Raw genomic sequence first — 27,314 nt, forward strand, 5'->3', positions numbered from 1 at the left:
GCCAAGGCAAAACGACATCAGCCTATCGTTCTGTCTTGGCGTGAAAATTTTTCACCATCAACCTCAGCTATCAAGCGCAGCTATCAAGCGAAGCAACTATCATCCATCCAACGCACCAGCGATCACCGATCTCGCAATCATCCAACGCAGCCAGCGAAGCAAACCATCTTCGCGTCCTCCACCACACCAGACACATCATCCACCGTCGTCGCCCCACCGCAGCAGCAGCTACCCTCCCGTTGTTCCACCACAGCTCCCCTCCCGTCCTACCCTCAGCCAGCCATCATCCACTCGGCGTGGCCATCATCGTTCCACGGCAGCAGTCATCCGCAGCAGCTATCCACCTCCTAGCTCCCACCATGTCGGCTCAAGCGAAATTTCTCGCGTGTCTGGAGAGGTTGAACGCCGCCGAGGCCATGGTCGTGACGGGTGGCAGCAGTCAAGAAGAAGTACTAGCTATACTACGTGGACTACGGACGGGACTGCGGGATTATCAAGAAGAGGTGGGAGAGGTGACTCCTGGTCCGCAGGAAGCACGCTGCCGATACTGCCATCACAAAGGGAGCAGGAGTCAGGGGGAGGAGGAGGACTCGACGTCGGCGGTGGCAGAGCTTCAGGCCCATGACTCCACCACCCGGCTTACTTCGAGACCAGTCACTCCTCAGACTGATGAATCCACAAATCGTCAGATCGAAAATAGCTCCACTACTGTTCCAAGCCATGATGACTCCACCACCAAGTTTACATCAACGCCAGCCACTTCTGGAACCGAAGAATGCACCACCCGGCTTACGTCGACGCCAGTCACTGCTCATACTGAACACTCCACCATTACTCAAAACGACAATAGCTTTACTACTCTTCCAGGCCATGATGACTCCACCATCCTGTTTACGGCAAGGCCGGTCACTTCTCGAACCAAAGAATCCACCACCCAGCTTGCGTCCAGGCCAGTTACTCCTCAGACCGAAGCATCCACAAATCTCCAGATCGATAATAGCTCCACTGCTCTCGAAAGCCATGACGACTCGGCGGGAGAAGACACTGAAACCGACGAATCCATTCGTCTTCCAAGCCGTGGTGACCCGACGGACACTGAAACGGATGAATCCACTCGTCTTCCAAGCCATGATGACCCGACACCGGCGGCAGACCCTCAGACCAATGAATCCACCAGTCTTCCGACCCACGATGACTCGTCGGAGTCTGAAACCGACGAACCTCCTCCCCTTTCGACCCACGATGACTCGTCGGACTCTGAAACGGATGAACCCACCAGTCTTTCAAGCCACGATGACCCGTCGGACTCTGAAATGGATGAACCCACCAGTCTTTCAAGCCACGATGACTCGTCGGACTCTGAAACCGACGAATCTCCTCCTCTTTCGACCCGCGAGAACTCGCCAGACCCTGAAACCAGCACACAACTTGACTCCACTACAACTACACGCCTCCCGTCCAGGCCATCCCCGCCGAAAGCGACCAACCGCCCCCGGTCCAAGTGGAGCTTGACCATCCAAGAGATGGGCGAGAACCTGGCCGCGAACATCACCAAGCTCATGGCCGACGAGACGTGTCTGGGCCTGGTCTCGATCGCGGACTTTGACACGGACGTGGACTGGGCCGATTTCGCCGCCGCGATGGTCCCACCCGCAAAAAAGCGCGGCCATGGGGTGGTCTACTCGAAAAGCTCGGTCTCGGGAGTCGGCCTGTTGGGGAACGCGGGCTCCAGGACGTTCCAGTTTCCCGACATGTCCCAAGTCTCGTCAGAGGAGTCTCCGAGTCGTGAGGCCTGCCTGGACTACGTCCGTCAACTGATCGACAGCCCTCCGAAGAATGCGGTTCCTTACTACGTCGGCCCGCCCCTTTACCACGACGACGAGCGGTTTACGTCCCGGTTCGACGATCTCTTGCATCCGGGCCCGGCGCTCGCCGAGATGCACCTCATCGATGGCGTCAACAAGCCGTGGCTCCACGCCGGCCTGAAGGGCTCGGGAACCGCCTTCCACTGCGAGGACGCAGACCTGGGGTCGTACAACTTGGTCCTCGGGGGCTGGAAGCTCTGGATCTTGATCCGCGAGAGTTCCCACCCGGCGTTTGAAGAGTTGGTCCGGAAACACTGGTCGTGCAACCGGTGTGAGCAGTTCGTCCGCCACAACGCACTCCTGATCGGCCCCGAGACCTTGACGGCGAACGACATCGAGTTCGACATCCATATCGCGGGACCGGGGGATCTCGTGTTTACCCGCCCGCGCCAGTACCACGCGGTCATCAACGTCACGCCGTGCGTCGCCATCGCCGTCAATTTCCTCCCGCTCGGCCAACCGTTCTTACGCAAAGATCTCCTCCTCGTTGTGTGCCCAAAGTGCGGGCTCTACAACCTCGACCTCGAGCATCTCCAGAAGCATATGCAGCGGGTTTCCTACCGTCCGATGCGTACGAAGACGACGACGAGGACCGTGTCCACGACGGCAACGGCAACGGCAAGCAACACGGCAGAGAAGAGGAAGACAGCACCGACCAAAAGTTCCCCGACGAAGTCCAAGAAGGCCCAAACCGCACCCGCCGCCAAAGACCTGCAGACCCAAGTCGATCAGCTATGCAAGTTGCGAGGAAACCGGCCGACGACTCAGATGGCTTTGAAGCTGGTGGCGGCTATCCGGAGCCCGCAGGCCATCCACCAGTTCCGCGACCTCGTGGCCAGCATGCGCGACCGAGGCTTTCACACCGCTCGCTTCGACGTCCGTGGCGATCACTCACTCTGCGTCCTCAAACTGGCCACGAACGTCAACGTCTCTCAGCGCAAGTCGAAGCTCGAGACGTTCTTCGTTCGCCTCAACCAGTACCATCTCGCGATGGTGATGGACCGTCTCAAGCTGGGGCGCAAAAGGTCTGATACGGAGGACATCACACGCGTTCGGCAATGCACTGGATGGAATGACCGCCAATACGCGGAGCAACGCACCCGGGGGAACAAGTGGATACGGCTCTGCGACGGCGCCCGGTTCGACGGCCTCCTCTGCTTTATGTTCCTGCACTCGCTGCCCGGATCCGACGTCTCGCCGGACCACTACTTGAACATGAGCGACCAAGACCTCCAGGTGTTCCATCATCTCCTCCTCCTCGACAAACAGACAGAATCCGTTTGCGCGGCTGGGCAGGCGTTTCAACGGTCTTTGAACAGCACGAGCATGGACACAGAGTTCTACTGGGAAGGCCAGAGCGTGGATGTGGATGTGGGTGTGGAGGAAGATCCCGAGACGTTGCTCGCGTCCCTGAAGCCCTTTCCGACGCATCCGACGCGTCCGACGGAGAATGTCTATGACCCAGGCAAGTATCCCCACTGGCCCAAGCCACCCAACTGGCCATGGGACTGGCCCGCGGACCCGACATCGTTGCCGGCTGGCCAGTCCCGGTGCGACCTCTGCCGCAGCCCGCCCTGCCGGTGCGCCGCCGAACCTCAACGAGCCATGCCGCGCATCAAACACTTCGAGGGCCGTCGGGGCCTCCAGGCGGTGGCCAATGGCCTGGGCCAACTGGCGTACCGGGCGGATGGGGTGATCGGGGTCTTTGCCGCCGAGCTGATTCCTCTGGACACACGCCACCACGACGGATGGGCCCTCGAGCTGGTCCGGGACGACATCGGTGGAAGCGTGTGTCAAGTCTACGCCCGGGACATGGGCAATTCCTTCCGGCTGCTGCTCAACACTGCTGCCCGCGAGTCCAACGCCAAATTTGCAAGCACGGTTGTCTCGGGGAAGTGGCGGATCATGGTGGTCGCCACACGGGACATCTTGGACGGGGAGGAAATCACTGTTGCTGTCACTGATGGAACAGAGGGATAGGATCGGAGGGGGATGCCTCGGCGTTAGCCATTGTTCTTCGTGAGGATGGAAGAGGGGCCGGCGTCACGCCCTCGCACATGTACATCGTTTTAGTTTGTCTTTATTGACCGTATTTATCACGTTGGCCCACTCCGTCGCTCGCCCGCACATGTCCATTGTTTGAGTTTGCCTTTGTTGACCGTATTCATCACGCTCACTCACTGAGTCGCTCGCCCGCACATGTCCATTGTTTGAGTTTGCCTTTATTGACCACGTTTATCACGTTGGCTCACTCAGTCGCGCGCCCGCACATGTCCATTGTTTGAGTTTGTCTTTATTGACAATATTTATCACGTTGGCCCGCTCCGTCGCTCGCCCGCCGCATGTACATTGTTTTAGTTTGCCTGTATTGATCACGTTGGCTCACTCAGTCGCGCGCCCGCACATGTACATTGTTTTTGTTTGTCTTTATTGACCGTATTTGTCACGTTGACTCACTCAGTCGCTCGCCCGCACATGTACATCGTTTTAGTTTGCCTTTATTGACCGTATTTATCACGTTGGCGCACTCAGTCGCTCGCCCGCACATGTACATTGTTTTAGTTTGCCTTCATTGACCATATTCATCACGTTGGCCCACTCCGTCGCTCGCCCGCACATGTACATTGTTTGAGTTTGCCTTTATTGACTGTATTGACCGTATTTATCACGTTGGCTCACTCAGTCGCTCGCCCGCCGCATGTATTGCACCGACTTGATTGAACAAGCATCTCTGGCGCATCACAAATCCCCCCGGCGTACCGGTTTCCCATAGAAGGCATGCCAGGACACAACGATAGGCTGATGTCGGTATGTCTTGGCACGCAGCACCTGACCTGACCATCACCGCGGAGACACGTTTCGCCGACCACCGCCACAGAGACACACTCACTCACCCATGTTAGCCGCGCTGCTGAGCCTTTGATGGGACAACTAACACAGTCAAGTAAAGATGACTGAACGTAGACTGATTCTAGAAACCCGAGTCCTACTACACTAAAGATAATATTTATTATAAGTAACTCTGGCGCATCACAAATCCCCCCCGGCCTACAATAGTCGGACTATGCTCCAGAGGGCGCAAAAAGACAGCTGATGTCGGTATGTCTTGGCACGTAGTACCTGGCCCTTCCCGCCGAGTATCCTCCGGCCGGCGTTCTAGTGTATTAGTAGCCTAACCTTTTGACCTTTATAACTTTTTCCCCAAAGGCCCAAAGGTTGCACACCCTCCCTGACCTGCCTTGCCTTGACACCCTCACTGCCTTACTGTAGCATCTGGTCCATCTGCACGTCGTCTGTGCTCGCGCATCGTGTATCGTGCATCGTGCCTCGGTCTCGCATATCGCCAACGTGATAGCGCCCTTGTGTGATGGCGTGCGGGCGTAGTTGTGTGTTTGGGTGCTGGCGTTATTATCGGAAATGAACTCCGTGGATTTAGATGTGAGCGTGCTTGTGGGTGTGGTTGCCGGCTAATTTCCATGAATTTGGGCATCGGCGTGGTTGTTGGAGTTGATTTTCGGAGTTGATTGCCGTGGACTTGTTGTGGCGTCGGCGTGGTCGGCGGCGTGGTTGTCGGAGATGATTTCCGTGGCCGTGGCCGTGGCCTGTCCAGTGTGTTTTTGCCTATGCTACCCTCTCTTCATGACCCCAAATCATGCTCAATGCACATAGAGCCCTCGTCGTCGTCGATATGGCCCAGTAGTTCCTTGCGATCTGATCACTGCGATACCTCCAAGCACGCTGGCTCGTGTAGGAAGAGGGTGACGGTCTGCTCTTCGGAGTGTTTGGTTGCGGAGACCAGATGGGCGGCTTCTTCCAGGCGTCCAATGTCGACATTGTATCCTTGGATGTAGATGTAGATCAACTTGCAGACGGATTTCTTCTTCTGATAGCCATCCAGTTTCTCGCTCTTACAGTTCTGGCGGATGTTGGCGAGGTCTTTGTTGATTCTCTTCTCCTCCAGTTCTCTCGGCCGGCCCTGTGGTTGCCAGCACCAAGCATATCAACTGCTGCGACTGGGCAGAGTCCGCCTGGGGTGCGATGCCATCGAGGAGTCGTCGTCAAGCCGCATGTATCGGCGGTGGCCAAGGACCTATGCTTAACTCGGCCGTTTTCTCCGCGTCAAGCAAGAGATGGACAGGTTTGAAGTTTCTCTCCATCTTGCTGCGGCAGCTGGTGGGATCTTGCTCGGGCTTGGTTGGAAGCGTGATCATTCCAGTATCGAGGCCGTCCAGTCTGCAAGTTTGGAGATTTGCGAGCAAGGGTGTGTGCAAACGGCCCAAGGTTTTCCCTGGCAAAGCCCACATAGGCCAGCCACGTAGGTTGGTGCGAGACGTGCAGAGGGAGGGCGTTGGATAACCAACCATTCTCGATCATCTCGCATCGCGTCCCATCTGTCAATGCTTCACCAAGGCGAGTGACAGGATCGAACAAAGAAAAGTCCAGTACAGCACAGCACAGCCCAGTCAATCAGTGAATGGGATCGACAATAAAACAAAGCAAAACAAAGCAAAACACTGCACTGACTGCGCTGGATTGACAATATTCACCCCGACATCATTCACACCATGTCCCGCGGGGTAGATAAAGGTGTCGGGGTATTGATTGTATGCCCCGTCTGTGAACTGGGGGTGGACTGCTTGACTTCGCTAGACTGCTTGACTGCTTGACTGCTTGACTGCGTTACGGTACTGTGCGGGAGCCTTTGGGCTGAACAGCGGAGAGCAGCACAGAGCAGCGTAGCATAGAGCAGGCAGAGCAGAGCAGGGCATACCAGAGCAGGCATAGCAGACCAGGCAGAGGAGCCCGCAAGGCCTGGACCATGGTCAAGACTATCGACGGCAGTGCGAGACCGCATGATTGTCGAGGCCAGGTGCCATGTGCCAGATGCCAGATGCCAGATGCCAGATGCAGGGCATTGATGTCTCGAGAGGACTTGGATCGAGAAGACACCATCTCGCCTCGTCGTCGATGTAATATCGTAGATCTGTCCATTCGTCTCCCACTTGATATCCTTCTCTTTTGCATTGCTCGAATCCTTCTCTTTTGCATTACTGGAATCCTTCTCTTTTGCAGTCCTTGCTTGGATCCTTCTCTTTTGCAGTGCTTGGATCCGGCTCGCCGCAGAGCAGGGCATAGCAGACCAGGGTAGAGGAGGCTGGGCAGCCAGAGGAGCCAGAGCAGAGCAGGGCGGACCAGGCTGAGCAGCCAGAGCAGGATATATCAGGGCAGACCAGGCTGCTGAGGAGGAAGAGCAGGGCATAGCATGGCAGAGCAGACCAGGCTGAGCCAGGGAGAGTAGGCAGAGAGTAGGGTATAGTAGAGCAACGCATGGTAGAGCAGGCCAGAGCAGCCAGAGCAGCCAGAGTAGGGCAGACTCAGCAGGTAGAGCAGAAGAGGGTGCCAATGAATGCTACCAGCTTCGGCTCAAGGGGCCCCAAGCAACAAGACGTTCGAGGCTGCTCCCAACTGGGCTAGGACCACCATTCCAGGCCACCCCAGGACAGTAGTCCCGAGAACAGTGCCAGAGTGGGTCTGCGCCAGGAAAAATGCTTGGAATGTGCGAGTGCCCTTCTCCCTCTACCATCTTGCCCTCTACCATCTTGCCTTCTTGCCTTCTGCCCTCTACCATCTACCCTCTGCCCTCTGCCCTCTACGTTCTACATCTCCAGGAGAAAGTCTTCCTCGTCTCGCTGACGCCGGAATTCTGCTCGATTGTGGAGTATACAAGGACAACAACTGCGGACGTGCCCAGCCCACTGTTACTTGCTCCTTGTGTGGTGAGGAGGGTCATCGTGCTCGTGACTGTGGCCAAACGAAGACTAACACAATGCTGTAGGGCTGTCCAAACAAGGAGATTCGATTCGAGCCTGACGAAGGCCATCTGGCTTGAGATCGTGCTCAGCCTCAGCCTCGAAAGACGACTTGCAACATCCGCAACGAGGAAGCTCATCTGCAACGAGGAAGGCCATCTGGTTCGAAAGATGACTTGCAAGACCTGCCTCAGCATCGACTTGCAACACCTACCTCAGCCTTGAAAGAGAACTTGCAATACCTACAACGAGGAAGGCCATCTTCAACGAGGCAACATCTACAACAAAGCAACTTCTGCAACGCGGAAGGCCATCTGGGTCGAGATTGCCCTCAGCCTCGACTGCAACGGGACCATCTGGCTTGAGATTGTCCCCAGTCTCGAAAGATGACTTGCAACATCTGCACAGCCTCGACTTGCAACATCTATACGGCAACGAGGAAGGTCATCTACAACGAGGAAGGCCATCTACAACAAGGCAACATCTACAATAAGGTAACATCTGCAACAAGGAAGACCATCTGGCCCAACATTGCCCTCAGCCTCAGTGTCTTGTCCCCAGCCTCAGCCTCGAAAGACGACTTGCAACACCTACCTCCGCCTTGAAAGGTCACTTGCAACTTGTGCAACAAGGAAGACCATCTGCAATGAGGCAACATCTGCAACGAGGAAGGCTATCAGCCTCGACTTACAGTACCTACCTCAGCCTCGAAAGATCGCTTGCGAATTCTGCAACGAGGAAGACCATCTGCAGGAGAAAGGCCATCTGGCTTGAAATTGTCCCCAGTCTCGAAAGATGACTTGCAACATCGGCACTGCAACGAGGATGGCCATCTGCACAGCAACGAGGAAGACCACCTACAACGAGGAAGACCATCTGGCTCGAGATTGTCCCCAGCCTCGACTGCAACGAGGAAGGCCATCTAGCTCGCGTGAGTCTCCATTCTCTCTTTGGACCTTAGCTGTCCGTTCTGCTGATGTGCCCCATAGCTGCAAACGATGCCCACCATTCAATAGGCCGATCGTCCCACGAACCATGGCAGAGATTGTTCAAATATACAGCATGAACTGTGAAAGAGATGGATACTTGATAGATACTTGACCCTGGGGCAAATATACACAACAAACTGTGAAAGAGATGGGTACTTGATGGATACTTGATGGATACTTGTCCCTGGGGCAAATATGCAGGACGAACTGTGAAAGAGATGGATACTTGATGGATACTTGATGGATACTTCTCCCTGAGGCAACGGCTACCACAGTTCATCCAGAGGCATCCTTATACCCACCCCAGCACCGCCCAGACTGCCGATGCACCACCACCCCCGACAAATGGCTGTATATCGAACGAGATCGGACGAGGCTGGCCAGATCAGATCTTGCTTCCTCCAAAGGCGACTACAGACTCAAGCACCTGGCGACTCCGTACCTCCACTTTGGACAGTATCAAGCGACGAACTCGAATACGGCGGTTTGGCGGCGGCTGGCCGACGTGGTTGACCCGCGAGAGGAGGGAGAATATCTGCCGCCGCCCACCACCGCAGTATGAATCGACCCAAGACACAGCCATACAAGATCTGCCGCCTCACGATGGGAGTTCAGATGGTGAGAGAGGCGAACGCACCGCCGCCGGTTCCAGAGCTCCGCCATTGCAACGGCTGAAAGACCTCACCTCCACCGCTAGTATATACAACTTGACGACGACGATAACTCCTCCTCCATGGTACCCTGAGCTTATTGCCGGCGGTCTTGTCCAGTTCATCCTCCCCAACCTTCGAAATACCCAGGCGAGAGAACTGAAGGAGAAGAGAATCAACAAAGACCTCGCCAACATCCGCCAGAAATCCAAGAGCGAGAAATTGGATGGCTACCAGAAGAAGAAATCGGACTGCAATGTCGACATTGGACACACCCGGAAATGATCTCCGCAACCAAACACTCCGAAAAGCAGACCGTCACCCTCTTCCTACACGAGCAGCGCCGCATGCTTGGACGTTCGCAGTGATGCGATCGCAAGGAGCTACTTGGCCACATCGACTGCGACAAGGGACGGGCTTCATGTCAGATTAGGCATGATGGGTCGTGAAGAGAGACAAACACACGCAAAAGGCCACGCCGACGGCCACGGAAATCATCTCCGACAGCCACGCCGACAGCCACGCCGATGCCCAAGTCTGCGGAGATCATTTCCGACAACGATACCATCACGCCATCACATTGGCGACACGACATGCGGGCTGCACGATATGCGAGACCAATGCGCGGGCATAGACGGCATGCAGATCCACGAGATGCTACAACAAGGCGGTGAGGGTGTTATGTCAAGTCATGTCAAGTCAAGTCAGTGAGGGTGTGTGCAACTTTTTTCCCAAAGCCCACGCCCAAGTCGCCCAAGTCAAAAAGTGGTCCAGGAGCCAAAGTTGGGCCATCAACACTCTCGAGCGCAGGCCAGCGCCGGCCAGGGGGCACCCGACAGGCACTCACCGGCACTCCCAGGATTTAGACTTTGCACTGCTCGCCGGCGCTCCTGGGAATTTAGGCTTTGTGCTCGAGAGGCACCCAGCACCCAGTACCCAGGCACGCCGGAAAACACTTCCAGAATTTGAACTTTGGCTCGACGCCCAGCACCCGGCACCCAGCAGCGCAGTCAGTCAGTGAGTGAGTGATCGAGCGAGTGGGCGAGTGAGCGGATAGGACGAAGGGCACTGTAGAGTTAGCTGGGGTCGGCACCAGAGAGGGTTCACTCATACCATTGCGGCTGGTTTCAAGACCGACACGAATATCGGGATCCTGTTTGACATGTGCAACCCCGAGATTGCTTACCCCGACGTTGCTTGCCCCGTCTGTTCTGGCCCCGTGTGCCCCGACGTTGTGTGTGCCCCGTATGTAAACTCTGATTGTGCGAACTCCCAAAGACAAGGAAAGGGGTGGTGGTGTCAAATAGGTCGTATGGACAAAGAACATCGTGGTTTGGGTCGGACGCTGAATGAATGTCTTTGAGAGTATGCGTCATTGTCAGTCAATCATTGGACTGAGGGAGTTCAGTGTGCACCGTAGTCAGTGCCAGGGCAGTATAGGCCGTGAGTGAGTGTGTCTGCGTTAAGACAAAGTCAGGCCAAGGCGGCGAGGCTGTGAGTGCCCACCTAGCGCCAAGGACAAGTTCGAATTCCAGGAGTGCCTTTTCCTCTGCCTTCCCCCTCTGCCTTCTCACTCTTCCTTCTCCCTCTTCCTTCTCACTCTACCTTCTCACTCTCCTCTACCCTTTACCCTCTCCTCCACCTTCTTCCAACCACTCTAGTACTTCCGTACTATATATAAAAACAATTCGCCTCTCAGCAGGCCAAGCGTTCGTGTCTGTGGCCAGGAGCGTAAGCGTGGTGGCCGTGCTTGCAAGATTTGCGAGTCCGAGGAACACTTGGCAAAGGTGTGTCCTGTCTCTGTTGCATCTGCGGCCAAACCAAGACTGACATGATGTCGAAGGACTGTCCGAACAAGGAGATCTGAGCCTGTCGCAACGTGGCGGCCGTGCTTGCAAGATTTGCGAGTTCGAGGAACACTTGGCAAAGGTGTGTCCTGTCCCTGCTGCATCGGTGGCCAAACTCAGACTGACTTGATGCCGTAGGATTGACCGTCTCGTGAGAAGAGAACATGGCGGGTGGTGACGAGGACCACATGGCGAAGGATTGCCCTGCTCGTGAGAAGAGAACTTGCCGCAACTGTGGAGCCGAAGACCATCTGGCTCGAGATTGTCCTGAGCCTCGAAAGACGACTTGCCATGTCCGCAACGAGGAAGGCCATATGGCTCGACATTGCCATACACTTCAGAAGGGATTGCGGGAGGAGCAGGTGCTCGGCCATGGATGCCGTCGGTGTACCACACACAACCAGCTTAGAGGCCGTTTACACCGGTTATGCATTGTACACTGGCAAATCTCCCAAAACTTGCACATCTAAGCACCTGCAAACCTACAGCCGTCTCTTGCTCTCTTCCTCTCTTGCTCTCTTACTCTCTTACCGACTTGAAACCCGTATTCCGGCACTGTTACTAGGATTACGGTCCTCGCCTAGTTGGCAGCCTCCAACGTCTTGTCTCTCGGGGCCCTTTGGCTGAAGCTATTTAGCGGCCCATTCTGTCCTCCTGCTAAATCCCAACATCTTGTCTCTTGGAGTCCTTCAGCTCAAGCTGGTAAGCATTGGCAGCCTCCTCTGTCCTGCTATGTTTCCAAGAGGGGGCAAAGGATGTTTTTGAGGCCGATAGTCCAGCGTCGGCCTCTGCAAGAGGACTCTGGGAAGCACGGGTAGGCTGATGGCGCTGGGAAAAAGTGCTTTTCGGCAGAAACAACTCGATTAGTGCTGATATGATGTTCCAGAACCCTTCACTCTCGTCGTCGACCCCAAGGCCCCAGCCGTACGAGCACGTCTATCGAAGCATCCACCAAACACCCTTTTCTGTTCAGTAAAAGCCACTTGTTTTGACATCGCCTCACCGGGTTACTTCACAATCATGACGGGAAAGAAGCTGGACATGCCGCACTGCTTTAGGAAATCGCTACGGCATTTGATCAATATAACCATCTCACACACGAGGCAGAAGACATGCGGAAACATCTCTTCCGCGCCGATGGAGCAAGTGACAAACAAAACTAATAGTAACTCGATGACAACCTCAGTCTACCGATCCAGCCTGCAAGCTGAATGCTAGAGCCTCGCTTTGTGGCTGAATCATTCTTGACTCCGGTAAGCCCTTGAAGTTACCAGGCCGTGGGCAATGTTGACACAATGCAGTTCGACTAGATTGGAAGTGTTTGACAACATCAAAAGTACAAGAGCCGCAGATCGGGCTCGAACGTCATGTTCGCTCGACGGAAGAAGTCACCGCTCCAAGGACCTATGCTTGACTCGGCCCTTTTCTCCGCGTCGACACTCCCTACCGCGTTTGGAAGTCCTGCTATCGCTGGCGCCGGAAGGCACCGTGAGGCCTGGAAGCGGGATCATTCCAGTATCGAGACCGTGCCGTCTGCAAGCTGGGAGGTTTGCAAGCACGGGCGTGTGCATAGAATCAATGGATGCCTGTACGGAATTGATACTGGTACATGCGAACGGCCTCATCGTGATCAATGCCCCGTCAAGACAGAAGGAGATCAAGCAGGAGGAGGAATACAACCTCGAAGGTATTACCTTGGAAATGGTACGGTCGGACATTCCAGACCGGCCCATCCCTTTACCACCCTGCAGACTGACGTGTGAATGTCTGCTTGCTTCTCAAGCGCGACGAGTTTGGCCAACGTCTTGTCTCTTGGGGTCCTTCAACCGACGCTGGGAGCGTTGGCACCCCCTTCTGCACTGCCCTACTCTACCTACTCAGCCTGGTGTGCCTTGGTCTCCTCTGGTCTGCCCAAAGGTTCCGCACAGCACCGCAGCGCCGTCAACCAGTTCAGCGCAGTCAGTGCGCCACCATCTATCGTTCCAACATCTCTACTCTTCTTTTTGCGAAGGTGTGTTTGTCCCGTTCAATATACTGCCTGATGACGACGACGAGCTAGCTGCCACCACCGCTTGTTTTGTCGTTCTCTTGACATTCGAGACCATATGGAAGAAATCTTGTGAAAGATGGGATCGACGGAAAGGCAAACCCCCCCCCCCCCAAAAGCCTCTCACGATCACAGGAGGAAAACGATTCTGGAGCACATATCTAACCATTAACTCCTACTTAGACCGTCGATCCAGTGGACTGGCTCTCTTGCGTTCATCCTCCTCGAATACACCCTAGACATCAGCCAAAATGGCCAGCATCGAAAGCATCGACAAAGGAGTTACCATCAATGGCGCTGCCACAAAGGTGCGAAGGACCAAAGCACAAATCCAGCCAGACCAGTTACAAGCTGCACCTTTAGCCGCCGCTGAAGGCTCCCCTACCAAGCCGGCAACCGCTACCCAACTTGAAAGAGGGCGAACGCTTGCTCGTGCTGAAAATGTGCCCATCATACCCGGTCCTCCCCCTCCCATTCCACCCAGAGTGAAATCGGACTTATTCTGGACCGTGATGAACTCGAATTCTCCGCCATTACAACGTCTGAAAGACCTCACCTCCACTGCTGGTACATGCGGCTTGACGACAACTCCTGACGGCACCCCAAGCGGACTCTCCCCAGTCGCAGCAGTTGATGTGCATAATGAAATCACAAGTCTAGGCGAGAGAACTGGAGCAGAAGAGAGTCAACAAAGAGCTCGCCAACATCTACCAGAAATACCTGGGCGAGAAACTGGATGGCTACCAGGAGAAGAGATACGTCTGCAAGTTGCTCTACATCTATATCCAAGGATACAATGCCGGCATTGGACACCCGGAGCTGATCTCCGCAACCAAACACACCGAAAAGCAGACCGTCACGATCAGATTGCAAGGAACTGCTCGGTCATATCGACTGCGACAAGGGCTCCATGTCAGATTGAGCATGATTTGGGTCGTTTGAAGAGAGGCAGAACAGGCAAACACACTTTTCAAGTGCAAATGGAGTGGCCACGCCTACGCCCATGCCCACGCCCACGGAATCCAACTCCGACAAGTACGCAAGCAAGTTGGCTGCAAGGCATACGGCGGGCAGCGACTCAGTGAGTGAGCGTGATGGATATGGTCAATAAGTTACATGACAAGCCAAAGCAAAACCAAACACAACACAACACAGCACAGCACAGCACAGTGAGCGAGTAGGTGGGTGTGTCTGTGTCGAGAACAAATTCAAGTTTGAGCGATTGCGCTACTGGTGCTGGTGCTGAGGCTGAGTGCCTTCTACCTTCATCCTCTCCCCTCTCCCCTCTGCCTTCTGCCTTCTCAATGCCCAAGTCGCTCGCTCGCTCGTTCTTTCTATCGACACGTTCTGTGAAGAGAGCAGAGTCCGCCTTTGAATCACGGGTGTCTTTACCGGGCAGATCCAGCAGCATCTTGCCCCAATCGGACTCTCGGTCGATGTAGCAAGTCATGAGGACAATCTCGAGCTAGAAGGTCTTCGTCTCCACCGTTTACGATAGGCTCAAATCTCCTTGTTTGGACAGTCAGTCCTACGGCATCATATCAGTATTAGTTGGTCACAGATGCAGTACGGATAGGACACACCTTGGCCAAGTGCTCCTCAGACTCACTGGTTTTGGCTCTTGTAGCACGACCACCACGCTTACGCTTCTGGCCACAGTCACGAAGACGATGACCCTCCTCACCATGGGGCTGAGCACTTGGGATTCTTTCTTCGGGGCAACGCTTAGGAGTGTGGCCGAGCTTTCCGCAGTTGTTGCACTTGTCTACTGCACGATCGAGCGGAATTCAGGCATCAGCGGGACGTGTAAGATTTTGTTCTGGAGACGCAGAGGGTAGAGGATAGAGGGCAGAAGGCAAGAAGGCAAAGTGCAAGAAGGTAGAGGGAGAAGGCAGAGGAGAAGGTAGAGGAGAAGGGCACTCCTGAGGTTTAAACTTTTTCCTGGCACTCAGTACTCAGCACCCAGCACCCAGCAGCGCCCTCCTGGACTTGACTTTGTTCTCGACTTGATTGTGTGGTGATTGGAATTCTGCAGCCACTTGAACTTTGCCATGGAAAACAAGACCCGGGCTCGTTTACACCCCGTTGTGCACACTTCCTGGAACCCCTTGCGAATGCCCAAACTTTATACACCTGCGTCGAAGAAGAGCTGGCGCCCCTGGCCCGAGATACTTGGTCAAGAAATACGACGATGCCACTGCGCCGACGCAAGCAGCCCATGGCGAGGCTGGAGACTATCACAGCAATGGTGATGTTGGCCGCGCCGCCGAGCCTTTGATGCGATAACTAACACAGTCAAGCAAAGATGGCTGAACGCAGACTCATTCTGCTTGACCAAAGACAACAACAAGCAAAGGTGGCCGAATGCAGACTCATTCTGCTCCACTACAGACCACAACAAGCAAAGGTGGCTGAACGCAGACTCATTCTGCTCGAGTCCTACTACACCGACTCGTGAGAAGAGAACTTGCCGCAACTGCAGTGACGAAGACCATCTGGTTCGAGATCTGGCCCGAGATTGTCCTCAGCCTCGAGACGACTTGCACTATCTGCAACGACGAAAGCCATATGGCTCGCGCAAGTGTCCATTCTCTGGGACCATAGCTATCTATTCCGCTGATGTGGCCCTGCAGCTGCGAACGATGTCCACCATTCTGCATTCAATCGGCCGGTCATCCAATGAACCACGGCAGAGATTGTCAATTATGCAGAACGAACTGTGAAAGAGATGGATACTTGATGGATACTTGACCCTGAGGCATCCTGATATCCATTCAAGCATCGTCCAGACTGTCGATACACCACCACCTCTACAAACAGCAGGACATCGAACGAGATCGGACGGCGACGGAGGCGACTGATCCAGGCCAGTCAGTATCGCCGTCGAATCAGACGTCGGGCTCGCCTGATCAAGCAAATCACGTCACTGTCCAAGATACCCCGTCGACGAGACTCAAAAAGAAGAAAGCTCCGCTCCGTGACCAGGACTCATTGGATCTCGACAGCTGCTACTATTCTTGTGGAGACCGAGGGCGCCATCTCGATCCCGATGTTCGTGTCAGTCTCGAAACCAGCCGCAATGGGATGAGTGAACCCTTCTGTCAGGTGCTGAACCCAGCTAACTCTCCATATCAGCAAGCCGTTATTGGGTTTCTGAAGGAAGGCGACATCACCGACCCAACTATCGCCGTCGAAGAGCTATGCGTGTCACTCGTACTTCCCTCCCACTTCAGGCACAGCTCCTGAGCCAAGTCACCAGATCCTAGACTCTAAGCCATTGCAGAAGAGATGGGAGTGTTCTGTGCAGGTGCCGAGCTGACTGACTGCGTCGACGCGTTACCCAGTCACCGAGGAGTTGTTCTGGGATCGCCTTCAAGCAGGGGAAAATATCAACAGGCGAAGTGGCCCCGAACCCCTGTGTCCTGGCCCACTCTTGGAACAGCGCCTCAGTACTTGACTTCTTAAGCAGAACAGAGCACACCAAAGAAAGACAACAGCAAGAAACTCTGGCTGAACGCAGACTCATTCTACTCGAGTCCTACTACACCGACTCGTGAGAACAGAACTTGCCGTAACTGCGGTGACGAAGACCATCTGGCCCGAGATTGTCCTCCCTAAGCCTCGAAAGATCACTTGCAACATCCGCACAGCGACGGGAAGATCATCTGCAACGAGGAAAGTCATATGGCTCGCGTAAGTGTCAATTCTCTGGGACCATAGCTATCTATTCCGCTGATGTGGCTCTGCAGTGCGAATGATGTCGCCGTCCGTCCATACTGCATTCAATCGGCCGGTCATCCCACGAACTACGGCAGAGATTGTCAAATATACAGAACGAACTGTGAAAGAGATGGATACTTGATACATACTTGACCTGGAGGCATCCTGATATCCATCTAAGCATTGTCCAGACCGTCCATACACCGCCGCCACCTCGGCAAACGGCTGGACATCGAACGAGATCGGACGAGGTTGGCTAGATCAGATCTTGCTCCCCCCCCAGAAAGCCTGTCACGGTCACAGGATTAGCAACGTCGAATTACAGCGATGGCCGCCAGAAAATGCGCAGTCGTCGAGGACAGGCTCACCATGTCCTGTCTCTTGAGCGCCGCTACCTGTCTGCCGACGACAAGCCATATCGGCAACACTGTCACCGGCGTGGACGAGAGAAGCCAGGACTAGTGATGGTCATTGATATCCTGGTTACGGCTGTCCAAGCTGGATACACTAGTGATGGTCATTGATATCCTGGTTACGGCTGTCCAAGCTGGATACACTCAACAGCGTCCCCACGGAGCGAATCGGCCCATGTTTGATGATGATGGACGACGTCAAGAAAACGAATACTATGCTGGCCAATACAACTCTGGAGTGGCTCCACGTTGGGGGACAAAGCACAACAAAAACAGAATACCACAGAACGTTGCACTGCACTGACTGCGCTGGACTGACTGCGCTGGACTGAATGCGCTGAACTGACTACGGTGCACCCACTTACTGACAATGAAGCATACTCTCAAAGACATTCATTCAGCGTCTGATCCAAACCACACTTTTCTTTATCCGTGCGACTGTTTGACAACGTTCACACAATCAGAACATACGGGGCATACGGGGTCAAAAAGACGGGGTGCACAACGTCGGGGCAAACAATGTCGGAACAAACAATGTCGGAGTAAGCAATCCCGGGGCTGAACATGTCAAACACGATCTTAATGTTCGTGTCGGTCTTGAAACCAGCCGCAATGGTATGGGTGAACCCTCTCTGGACCCCAGCTAACTCTACAGTGCCCTTTGTCCTATCCACTCACTCGCCCAGTCACTCGACCACTCACCCACTGATTGACTGTGCTAAAAGGAAGGATAAATACATATCTAATGGCGAACAGGCTCGGTCTTGTTAGCCTGGCAGAGAGGAGAGTTGGCTCTGCGCATGGTTCTGGCCTTGCATATCTTAAATATTCCCGAGACAGCAGCTTCAGAAGTGGGCCACGTAGCAGAGCAGTCAGTCACCAAGAGGGCGCTAAAGAGAGGGCCAGAGAGATACTGGAGTTGCAGAATGCTCCTGGCTCAACACCTCCAGAAGGAGGCTAACTAGATGAGCAGTCATTACTTGAATCTATCTTCTTTGATATTGAAGATGCCAGACACGCCCGCCAACGGTGATCTGGGATGGGTGTACGACGCCACGTCAGCGACATGATGATCAACAGACAACGCAGCCGGCGGCAGGACACTTCAGCAAGCATTGAGATGATTGTGGTGGATGAAGAGGGAAAAAAAATGCTTGAAACATTCGACTTTTATACCCTCTACTGTACCTCTAAGCACGCCGCTCTTGTAGGAAGAGGGTGACGGTCTACTTTCAGAGTGTTTAGGTGCGGAGACCAGATGGACGGCTTCCAGGTGTCCAATGTCGATCCAGTTTCTCGCTCTTGAATTTCCGGCGGGTGTTCGCGAGCTCTTTATTGATTCTCTTCTCCTTCAGTTCTCTCGCCCGGGGTATTTCGGAGGTTGGGGGGGATGAACTGGACAAGACCGCTGGCCATAACCTTGGGGTGCCATCGAGGCGTCGTCGTCAAGCCGCATATATCGGCGGTGGCCAAGGACCTATGCTTAACTCGGCCTTTTCTCCTCGTCGACACCCCCCGCCGCGTTCGGAAGCCTTGCTATCGTTGGCGCCGGAAGGCACCATGAGGCCTGGAAGCGGGATCATTCCAGTATCGAGACCGCGTACGCTCTTTAATGACGCGAGTGTCGAACAAGAGACGGACAAGTTTGAAGTTTCTCTCCATCTTGCTGCGGTAGCTGGTGGGATCTTGCATGGGCTTGTTTGGAAGCGTGATCATCCCAGCATCGACTCTCGAGACCGCGCAGTCTGCAAGTTTGGAGATTTTCAAGCAAGGGTGTGTGCAAACGGCCCAAGTTTTCCCCCCTAACAAAGAGTTCCAGCCAGTCCTGGCCTTCTTCCTCATCGTCCTCGCTGTTTTCCTCGGAAACATTGCTGCCGCGATTGAGACTGGCACTTCTCATTCCTTTAGCCTTCTGCGTGAGCTTTGCCATCTTCTTTTTCTTCTTTCTAACTTTTGCCGCCATCTCCCGAGTGTTGAAGCCTAGCTCTTTCAGACCGGCATAAGGAGATGTCTCTTCGAGTAAAGTTTGGCATTCGAGATAGGTTGTCTTCTCTTCCCCACTAGCTTTTCGCTCCTCTTGCATAGCAATGATGCATTCTTGGCAATACACGTGAAAGTATGAGGTGTATACCGGTTCGTCAGGTGGAAGGCGGCATTTGGCACCGACTGAGCGAAGATGCACTTCAGTCTAAGTCTCGGATGTGGTCAGCGAGCGAAGGAACTTTCTGAGCTTGAAGGAAAGCCCATACGTGGAACCGGTTTCCATGTTCGCGTTATCTTCGATATCTGACGAAGACCACGCAAGTTGCTGCAAGACATGCAGAGGGAGGGTGTTGAATAACCAACATCTCGTCCCATCTGTCAATGCTTCACCAAGGCGAGTGGGCGAGCGTGTGAGCAAACACGGTGAATAGGACAGGATCGAACAAAGCAAATTCCAGCATAGTACACCTGTGGCGCAGTCGGTCAGTGGTAGAGGAGGCTGAGCAGGCTGAGCAGGCAGAGCAGGGCGGCCCAGGCTGAGCAACGCAACGCAGCGCAGAGCAGGGCATAGTAGAGCAGGTATATCAGGGCAGACCAGGCTGCTGAGTAGGAAGAGCAGGGCATAGCAGGGCAGAGCAGACCAGGCTGAGCCAGGTAGAGGAGAAGAGGGTGCCAATGGATGCCCCCAGCTTCGGCTCAAGGACCCCAAGGAGGCTACAAACTAGGCCAGGACCACATTCCAGGCTTCCCCAGGACTGTATTCCTGCCAACAGTGCCGCGAATGCCAGGCTGCCACAGAGCCACAGTGCCAGAGTGGGTCTGCGTCAGGGAAAAATGCTTGGATTGTGCGAGTGCCCTTCTTGCCCTCTGCCTTTCTCCCTCTTTCTACATTCTCCCACAATACTCTTGCCTTCTTGTCTTCTGCCCTGTGCCCTCTGCCCTCTGCCTTCTGGCCTGCGTCTCCAGAAGAAAATCTTACTCTTCTCCAGAAGAAAACCTTACTCGACTCGCTGACGCCGGAATTCCACTCGATCGTGGAGCAAACAAGTGCAGCAACTGCGTGAGTGTCCAGCCCACTGTTCCTTACTACTTGTGTGGTGATGGTCATCGTGTTGGTGACTGTGGCCAGGAGCATACGCGTGGTGGTCGTTGCCTGGAAGAGCCAAAATCTGCGAGGCTGAGAGCACTTGGAGGAGCACTCGGCCAAGGTATGTCCCATCCTGTCCCTTCTGCATCTGTGGCCAAACCAGGACTGACATGATGCCCGTAGGACTGTCCAAACAAGGAGATTCGAGCCTGACGGAGACCATCTGGCTCGAGATTGTCCTTTTCCTCAGCCTCATCCTCTTGTCCTCAAGCCTCAGCCTCGAAAGACGAGTTGCAAGGCCTGCCTCAACCTCGAAAGATGATGACCTGCAACATCTACAACGAGGAAGGCCATCTGGCTTGAAAGAAGACTTGCAAGACCTGCCTGAGTCTCGAAAGATGACTTGCAGCATCGACCTCAGCCTCGAAAGGTCACTTGCAACTTCAGCAACGAGGAAGACCATCTGGCTGGAGATTGTACTCAGCCTTGAAAGAGAGCTTGCAATACCTACAACGAGGAAGTCCATCTGGCTCGAAAGATCACTTACAACATCTGCAACGAAGAAGGCCATCTGGCTCGGGATTGTCCTGAGCCTCGAACGATGGCTTGCAGCATCTGCACAGCCTCGACTTGCAACATCTGCACGGCAACGGGGAAGGTCATCTGCAATGAGGAAGGCAATCTGCAACGAGGCAACATCTGCAACAAGGAAGGCTATCTGGTTCGAGATTGTCCTCTCTCAGCCTCGAAAGATCACTTTCAACTTCTGCAACCAGGAAGACCACCTGGCTCGAAAGCCGACTTGCACTATATGCAACGAGGAACGCCATATGGCTCGTGTATGTTTCCATTCTCTCTCAGGACCATAGCTGTCCGTTCTGCTGATGTGCCCTACATCTGCGAACGATGTCCTACGCCTATTGGCCGTCCATCCTACGTTCAATCGGCCGGTTATCCCACGAACCATGGTAGAGATTGCCAAACATACAGTATCAACCGTGAAAGAGATGGATACTTGATGCATACTGAACTCTGAGGCAAATATACACAACGAACTGTGCAAGAGATGGATACTTGATGGATACTTGGCCTTGAGGCATACAGAACGAACTGTGAAAGAGATGGATACTTGACCCTGGGGCAAATACACACAACAAACTGTGAAAGAGATGGATACCTGATGGATACTTGACCCTGAGGGAATGGCTACCACGGTTCATCCAGAGGCCAGACACCTGCCCACCCGCTCACTCACCGACTATGCTGCGCCCTCACTGACCACGGTGCACCCACATGCTGAAAACGACGCACACACTCTCAAAGACACCGCTCGTCCGACCCAAACCACGCTTTCCTTTGTCCATACGACCTATTTGACACCACCACCACCCCTTTGTCCTTGTCTTTGGGAGTTCACACCATCAAAGTTCACATACGGGGCACACGGGGCCAAAAAAGACGGGGCAAGCATCGTCGGGGTACACAACGTCGGAGCAAACAATGTCAGCGTAAGTAATCTCGGGGCTTGACATGGCAAACACGACCTTACAAGTGGCAGTGGACATTGACGGCTGATTCGATTTCTCTCTGAGGTTTCCGGGCCGCCGATGGTCTCTCTCTCTCCACATCCTTCGTCGAGCCTTTCCTCTCCAAGTTCTTTCAGCGTCTCCTCGAGTCCGGCAACTTTTGGGGAAAAAGAGGCTGCACCCAAGCCTGGCCGCCGAGGATCTGTCGACAGGAAATGGTCAACAGACGAGGGCGAGGACAGAACCGGCGGCCAACCAGGCCAGGATTGCCTCAGCAAGGACTCCAGAGACAACACGTTGTGTCTAGCAGGACGGCAGGCTGCCAACCAGGCGAGGATCCCTCGACAAGACGCCAGCCACTACCAACTAGGCCAGGAACCCAGAGACAAGACGTTGTATCTGGCAGGACGGCAGGCTGCCAACCAGGCGATGATCCCTCGACAAGAAATGGCCAACAGACGAGGGTGCCAACGCCCCCAGCATCGGCTAAAGGACCCCAAGAGACACGACGCTGGCGGCTGCCAACGAGGCCAGGACTGCAGGTCGCGGAGACTACAGTCAAGACCTCTCCAGGACGATGGCGAGATGCCGTTACGCAAGGCAGGCTTTCGGTCGCAACTCAATGCGGCTCGCCGTGGCCATCATCAAGACGGCCACCCAGGAAGGGGTGTTCCTTGTTGCCACTCCAGGCAATGTGAGACGCGCCCAAGTGACAAAAGTTCAAGGGGAATGGCCACGCCGACGCCTCCGGAAATCATCTCCGACGTCCACAACGACGACGACGCCCACGCCCAAGTCTACGGAAATCATCTCCGACAACTACGCCGCCAGCCACGCCGACGCCCACGTCCACGGAGTTCATTTCCGACAACGACGCAAGTTCGCCACCACGCCAGCACGCCATCACGTTGGCGACATGCGAGACCGAGGCGCGAGCAAGACAGACGGGATGCAGATGCACGAGATGCTTCAACAAGGCAGTGAGGGTGTCATGTCAAGTCAAGCCAAGTCACGTCAAGGCATGTCACGTCAAGGCAGTGGTCCAAGTCCAATGTCGCCCAAGTCGCAAAGTTGCAAAAGTCAAACACACTCGAGGGGAGCGGGCAGCGCGGAGGGCAGAGGGCACTCGACACTCGACGCTCGATGGGCACCCCCAGGATTTAACCTTTGGACACCTCGCCGGCGCTCTGGGAATTTAGACTTTGGGCACTCAGGCACTCGCAGAACTTCAACTTTGTCCCCGGCTCTCATTTCCGGGCACTCAGCACTCTGGACTCGGCTTTGTTCTCGACGACAAGGTCTCTGACCTTTATCTCACCTTTCCCTTACGCTTGTTGCTGCAGAGTGGGTGGAAATGCAGTTTCTGCTTTCTTCTCATGGCGGTTGTTTGGTGAACCAAGACTTTGCCAATTAAAACACACTCAAGGAGCACAAAAAGTGGTGTTTGGGTCGACGGCTATGCCTTTCCTTGTCTTTGGGCGAAAGTTGCAACTGTTCTCTCCGAGGTTTCTGGGCCACCGATGGCCTCTCTCGCCCTCTTTCGCTCTCTTTTCAAATCCTTCGTCAAGCCCTTCCTCTCCAAGTTCTTTCAGCGTCTCCTCGAGGACCGCTCTGCTCCATCGCTGTATTGACATAGTATTCGTTTTCTTGACGTCGTCCATCATCAAACGCTCCTCTGTAACGGTGATTCATCGAGCCCACATAATTGGCACCATACTGAGGATACTGCTGGCTGTATGCGCTCGGGCAGCCGTAACCAGGATATCAATGACCTGCCCTTGCTGCCCTCATCCACGCCGGCGACAGTGTTTCGAAGCTGGCTTATCGTTAGCTGGAATCAAGCACCTCAATAACGCATCCAACGTGCCTTGTTGAACCGCAGGATTTTGCGTCTGATGCCCGCCATCTGTAGCAGATGAGAGAGGGCATGGCCGTGTACGCTGCCCCAGGGTCAAGTGGGAGGTATGGCGAATACCAGGAGGGCAAACGATGCAATCAACGCTGGTGCTCGCTGGGACAGCAACCCCGAATCCTAGAGCTCCTTCTCTTGTATGACTGAAATGCTTTCGCTGTGTCTTCTCCGTGGCGGGATGGAGGAACGAGATAAACGCCTTGAAGAACGAGGCAAACGCCTTGATGGCGGAGAGACGGACCTGGATCGAGTCAATATGCATTGCTCACACTCAATCATGGCGTCCAAGTCTTACCTCGACACTGCTGTCCTTGAAACCCTTGAGGAAACCCTCCTGGAAGAAGTGGATCGCGTGGGTAGCCAGCCGTTGTCAAACACCATGTGAATCTGCCTGCGCCATGCCCACCCCGAGTCCTGGGAACAAGGTCGTTTAGAACTATACCTTTTAGTCAGTAATGTTTCAAGTTCCAGGGAGCAAGACGAGATTCGTGTACCGTTGGAGCATGCATAGCTCGAGGCATGGAGGCAATGACATACTCCGTCAGGATCCAGGATAGTACCTCCACCCCATACCTTGACATGCATTCCAGTAGCCAAAAGGAGGGAATGTCGTCCCCCTGGTGACGCCTCATGGACGTGGTCAATGGGCTAGCTTTGCAAGTCAATCGGTTGCCATCAGGCTTCGTGCAAAAGATCACTATGCTGTGCTCAAATGCTTCTCAAGAGGCTCTGGATGTACCGAATGATGCCACATAGTGGCTTTCGCTCTTTCCAATGGCTGGAAAACGATAGGCTGACATGGAAATCCCCACTGCCTGGCCCAATGATCCCGTTTCTGGCAGGCAGGCTGCGGTTCCCTTGGCCTGGGGCACAACAAACTCATCCCTCGCAGGCTTGCAGCATTGTCTTCCCCCTTCACTACTCATAGATTTGAGCTCCATGCTATACTGAGCCTGGCAGAGCCTCTCATTGTCTTGCTGCAATGGTCTGCAGTGTGTCTACCTGGCTCGCAAGCCCGTTTGTTTACTCCTGCAGTGCGTCTGCTTCTGAACCACGAAAGAGTCCCACAGAGGCCCTTCCAACCTGCACCACTACTCCCACGAGCGCTCTCTCTGCTTCAGCCTCGATAAAGACCTCTCTTCTTCAGCATCGACGAAGAAAACCTCGACGAAGACCTCTCTCCCTTCTTCTGCCTCGACGAAGACAGCCTTGATGAAGACAACAGTGACGAGACAACCTTGATAAAGATCTTCAAAGTTCGACAAAGACCTCTCTCTCTTCTTCTGCTTCGACGAAGAAAGCCTTGTCAAACCTCGACGGAGACTTCTCTCTTCTTCTGCCTCGACGAAGACAGCCTTGACGAAGACCTTCCAACCTCGACGGAGACTTCTCTACCTTCTTCTGCCTCGATCAGACCTCTCTTCTTCAGCCTCGACAAAGACAACCTTGACGAGACAGCCTTGACGAAGACCTTGCCAGTACCTGGTTCAGCAAAGCTGGTATGGCCACTGTCCGCAAGATGCCCACAGCGACGCTTCTGACCTCCTTTTAGCTTGCAATAAGTGGCATGAGACCGAGCTCGAGCGCTGGCTCTCGGATCATGATGTTCCCTACCTATTCCTGCGGACAGAAAAGACCTCGAGAACCTCGTCAAAGAGAATTGGCAGGCCAAGGTGGTCGACGAAGACTGCTCCCTCTTCTTCAGCCTCGACAAAGACAGCCTTGAAGACAGCCTCGAAGACAACATCGGCGAGACAATCCTGACGAAGACCACTCTCTCTTCTTCAACCCTTGACCAAAGACCTCTCGGCAGCCTTCGACTGCCCATGCCCAAGCCGTTGTCTCTTTGCCGCCAACTCCAACCGCAGCCTTGGACTTCTCTTCATGGATCGGATCGTTGCATGGTGGGACACACCGGATACATCCACAAACGAAGCAAGCCTCAAGCTCGCAGGCTCCCAAGCCGAGTTGACGAGCGAAGCAGAAGATGCCAGGAGTCGAGAAGTCCACCCCCCAGGGTTTGCACCATACGTTCTACCACCCTACCACCTCTCTCTCTCTTCTTCAACCTCGACGAGGACCTCTCAGCGGCCTTTGACACTTCTCAGTCCGATTGTCCATGCCCAAGCCGTTGTCTCTTTGCCGCCAACTCCAACCGCAGCCTTGGACTTCTCTTCCTTGATCAGATAGTCTAGATGAGGGACTCCAGCGTTGCGTCGTTGCATACATGGCGGGACACACGAGATCCATCCAAAAAGGAAGCAAGCCTCAAGCAGAGGTGGCTGAACGCAGACTCATCTGCTCGAGTCTTACTACACCAGTAAGCAAAGATGGCCGAACGCAGACTCATCTACTCGAGTCCCACTACACCAAAGACAATAACAACAACAATACCGCCAGGTCCTCATTGAAGACACGATTGACGAGGGGGCCGAGGATGGGGATGAGGGCGATGTTGATCAGGTCGCTGACGTGGTGTCAGACGCCCATCCCAGACCACTCTTGACGGGCGTGTCTGGCGTCTTCAATGCCAGTCAAGGAAGATGGATTCAAGCAATGAACGCAGACTCATTCCGCTCGAGTCCTACTACACCAAAGACGACAACAAGCAAAGATGGCCAAACGCAGACTCATCTGCTCGAGTCTTACTACACAAAAGACGACCACAAGCAACTCTGGCTGAACTCATTCTGCTCAAGTCGTGCTACACCAAAGACAACAACAAGCAACTCTGGCGAAACGCAGCACAAATCCCCCGGCCTGCCATTCTACGACAGCGTCAACGACTATGGATTTGTCCGGCCAGCCAGGCCACTGGGTCGCTAGCGTGGGACACTGTCGAACGCCCATCCCAGACCACTGTTGGCGGGCGTGCCTGGCATCTTCGATGTCAAGGTACCATCTGGATTCAAGCACTGAACGCAGATTCATTCTGCTCAAGTCCTACTACACCAAAGACAACAACAGGCAAAGATGGCAGAACGCAGACTCATCTGCTCGAGTCCTACTACACAAATGACGACAACAAGCAACTCTGGCTGAACGCAGACTCATTCTGCTCAAGTCGTACTACGCCAAAGACAACAACAAACAACTCTGGCACGTCACAAATTCCCCCCAGCCTGCCATTGTACGACAGTGTCAACGACTATGCATTTGCCCGGCCAGCGGCCTGCCCACTAGGTCGCTGACGTAGTGTCGTACGCCGATCCCACACCACCGGTGGCAGGCTTGTCTGGCCTCTTCAATGTCATGCATAGGAGATGGACTCAAGCAATGACTGCTCGTCTGGTCGACCTCCTTCTGGATCTGTTGAGTCAGGAGCATTCCGTTCGCACACCAAGCGAAGGAGTGGCGTCTACTGAAGGTCATCTGCAGAGACACAGGGCGAGGAGTCTCCAGTCTCGTGGCAGAAGAGCGAGTGAAAGCAAATATTCGGACGACGAGTTGCACGACATCCCCCTG

The 27,314-nt window shown here is 54.4% G+C and overlaps 3 protein-coding genes across 3 annotated transcripts; all 3 read left to right on the plus strand.

Annotated features, from left to right (window-relative positions):
• Positions 1-359: 359 nt before the first annotated feature.
• On the plus strand, positions 360-3,845 carry PV07_08666 (uncharacterized protein; the record flags this gene model as incomplete). Its single annotated transcript, XM_016395860.1, has 1 exon — positions 360-3,845. One exon carries the CDS (start codon positions 360-362, stop codon positions 3,843-3,845), a length of 3,486 nt encoding a protein of 1,161 aa, XP_016245716.1.
• Positions 3,846-8,061: 4,216 nt separating this feature from the next.
• On the plus strand, positions 8,062-9,599 carry PV07_08667 (uncharacterized protein; the record flags this gene model as incomplete). Its single annotated transcript, XM_016395861.1, has 2 exons — positions 8,062-8,169; positions 8,940-9,599. The coding sequence occupies 2 exons, from the start codon at positions 8,062-8,064 to the stop codon at positions 9,597-9,599; spliced, it is 768 nt and encodes a 255-aa protein (XP_016245717.1).
• Positions 9,600-13,459: 3,860 nt separating this feature from the next.
• On the plus strand, positions 13,460-14,150 carry PV07_08668 (uncharacterized protein; the record flags this gene model as incomplete). Its single annotated transcript, XM_016395862.1, has 2 exons — positions 13,460-13,843; positions 13,869-14,150. 2 exons carry the CDS (start codon positions 13,460-13,462, stop codon positions 14,148-14,150), a joined length of 666 nt encoding a protein of 221 aa, XP_016245718.1.
• Positions 14,151-27,314: the final 13,164 nt, after the last annotated feature.

This window comes from Cladophialophora immunda (genome assembly GCF_000835495.1).
Source record: "Cladophialophora immunda strain CBS 83496 unplaced genomic scaffold supercont1.5, whole genome shotgun sequence".
Taxonomy (NCBI): domain Eukaryota; kingdom Fungi; phylum Ascomycota; class Eurotiomycetes; order Chaetothyriales; family Herpotrichiellaceae; genus Cladophialophora; species Cladophialophora immunda.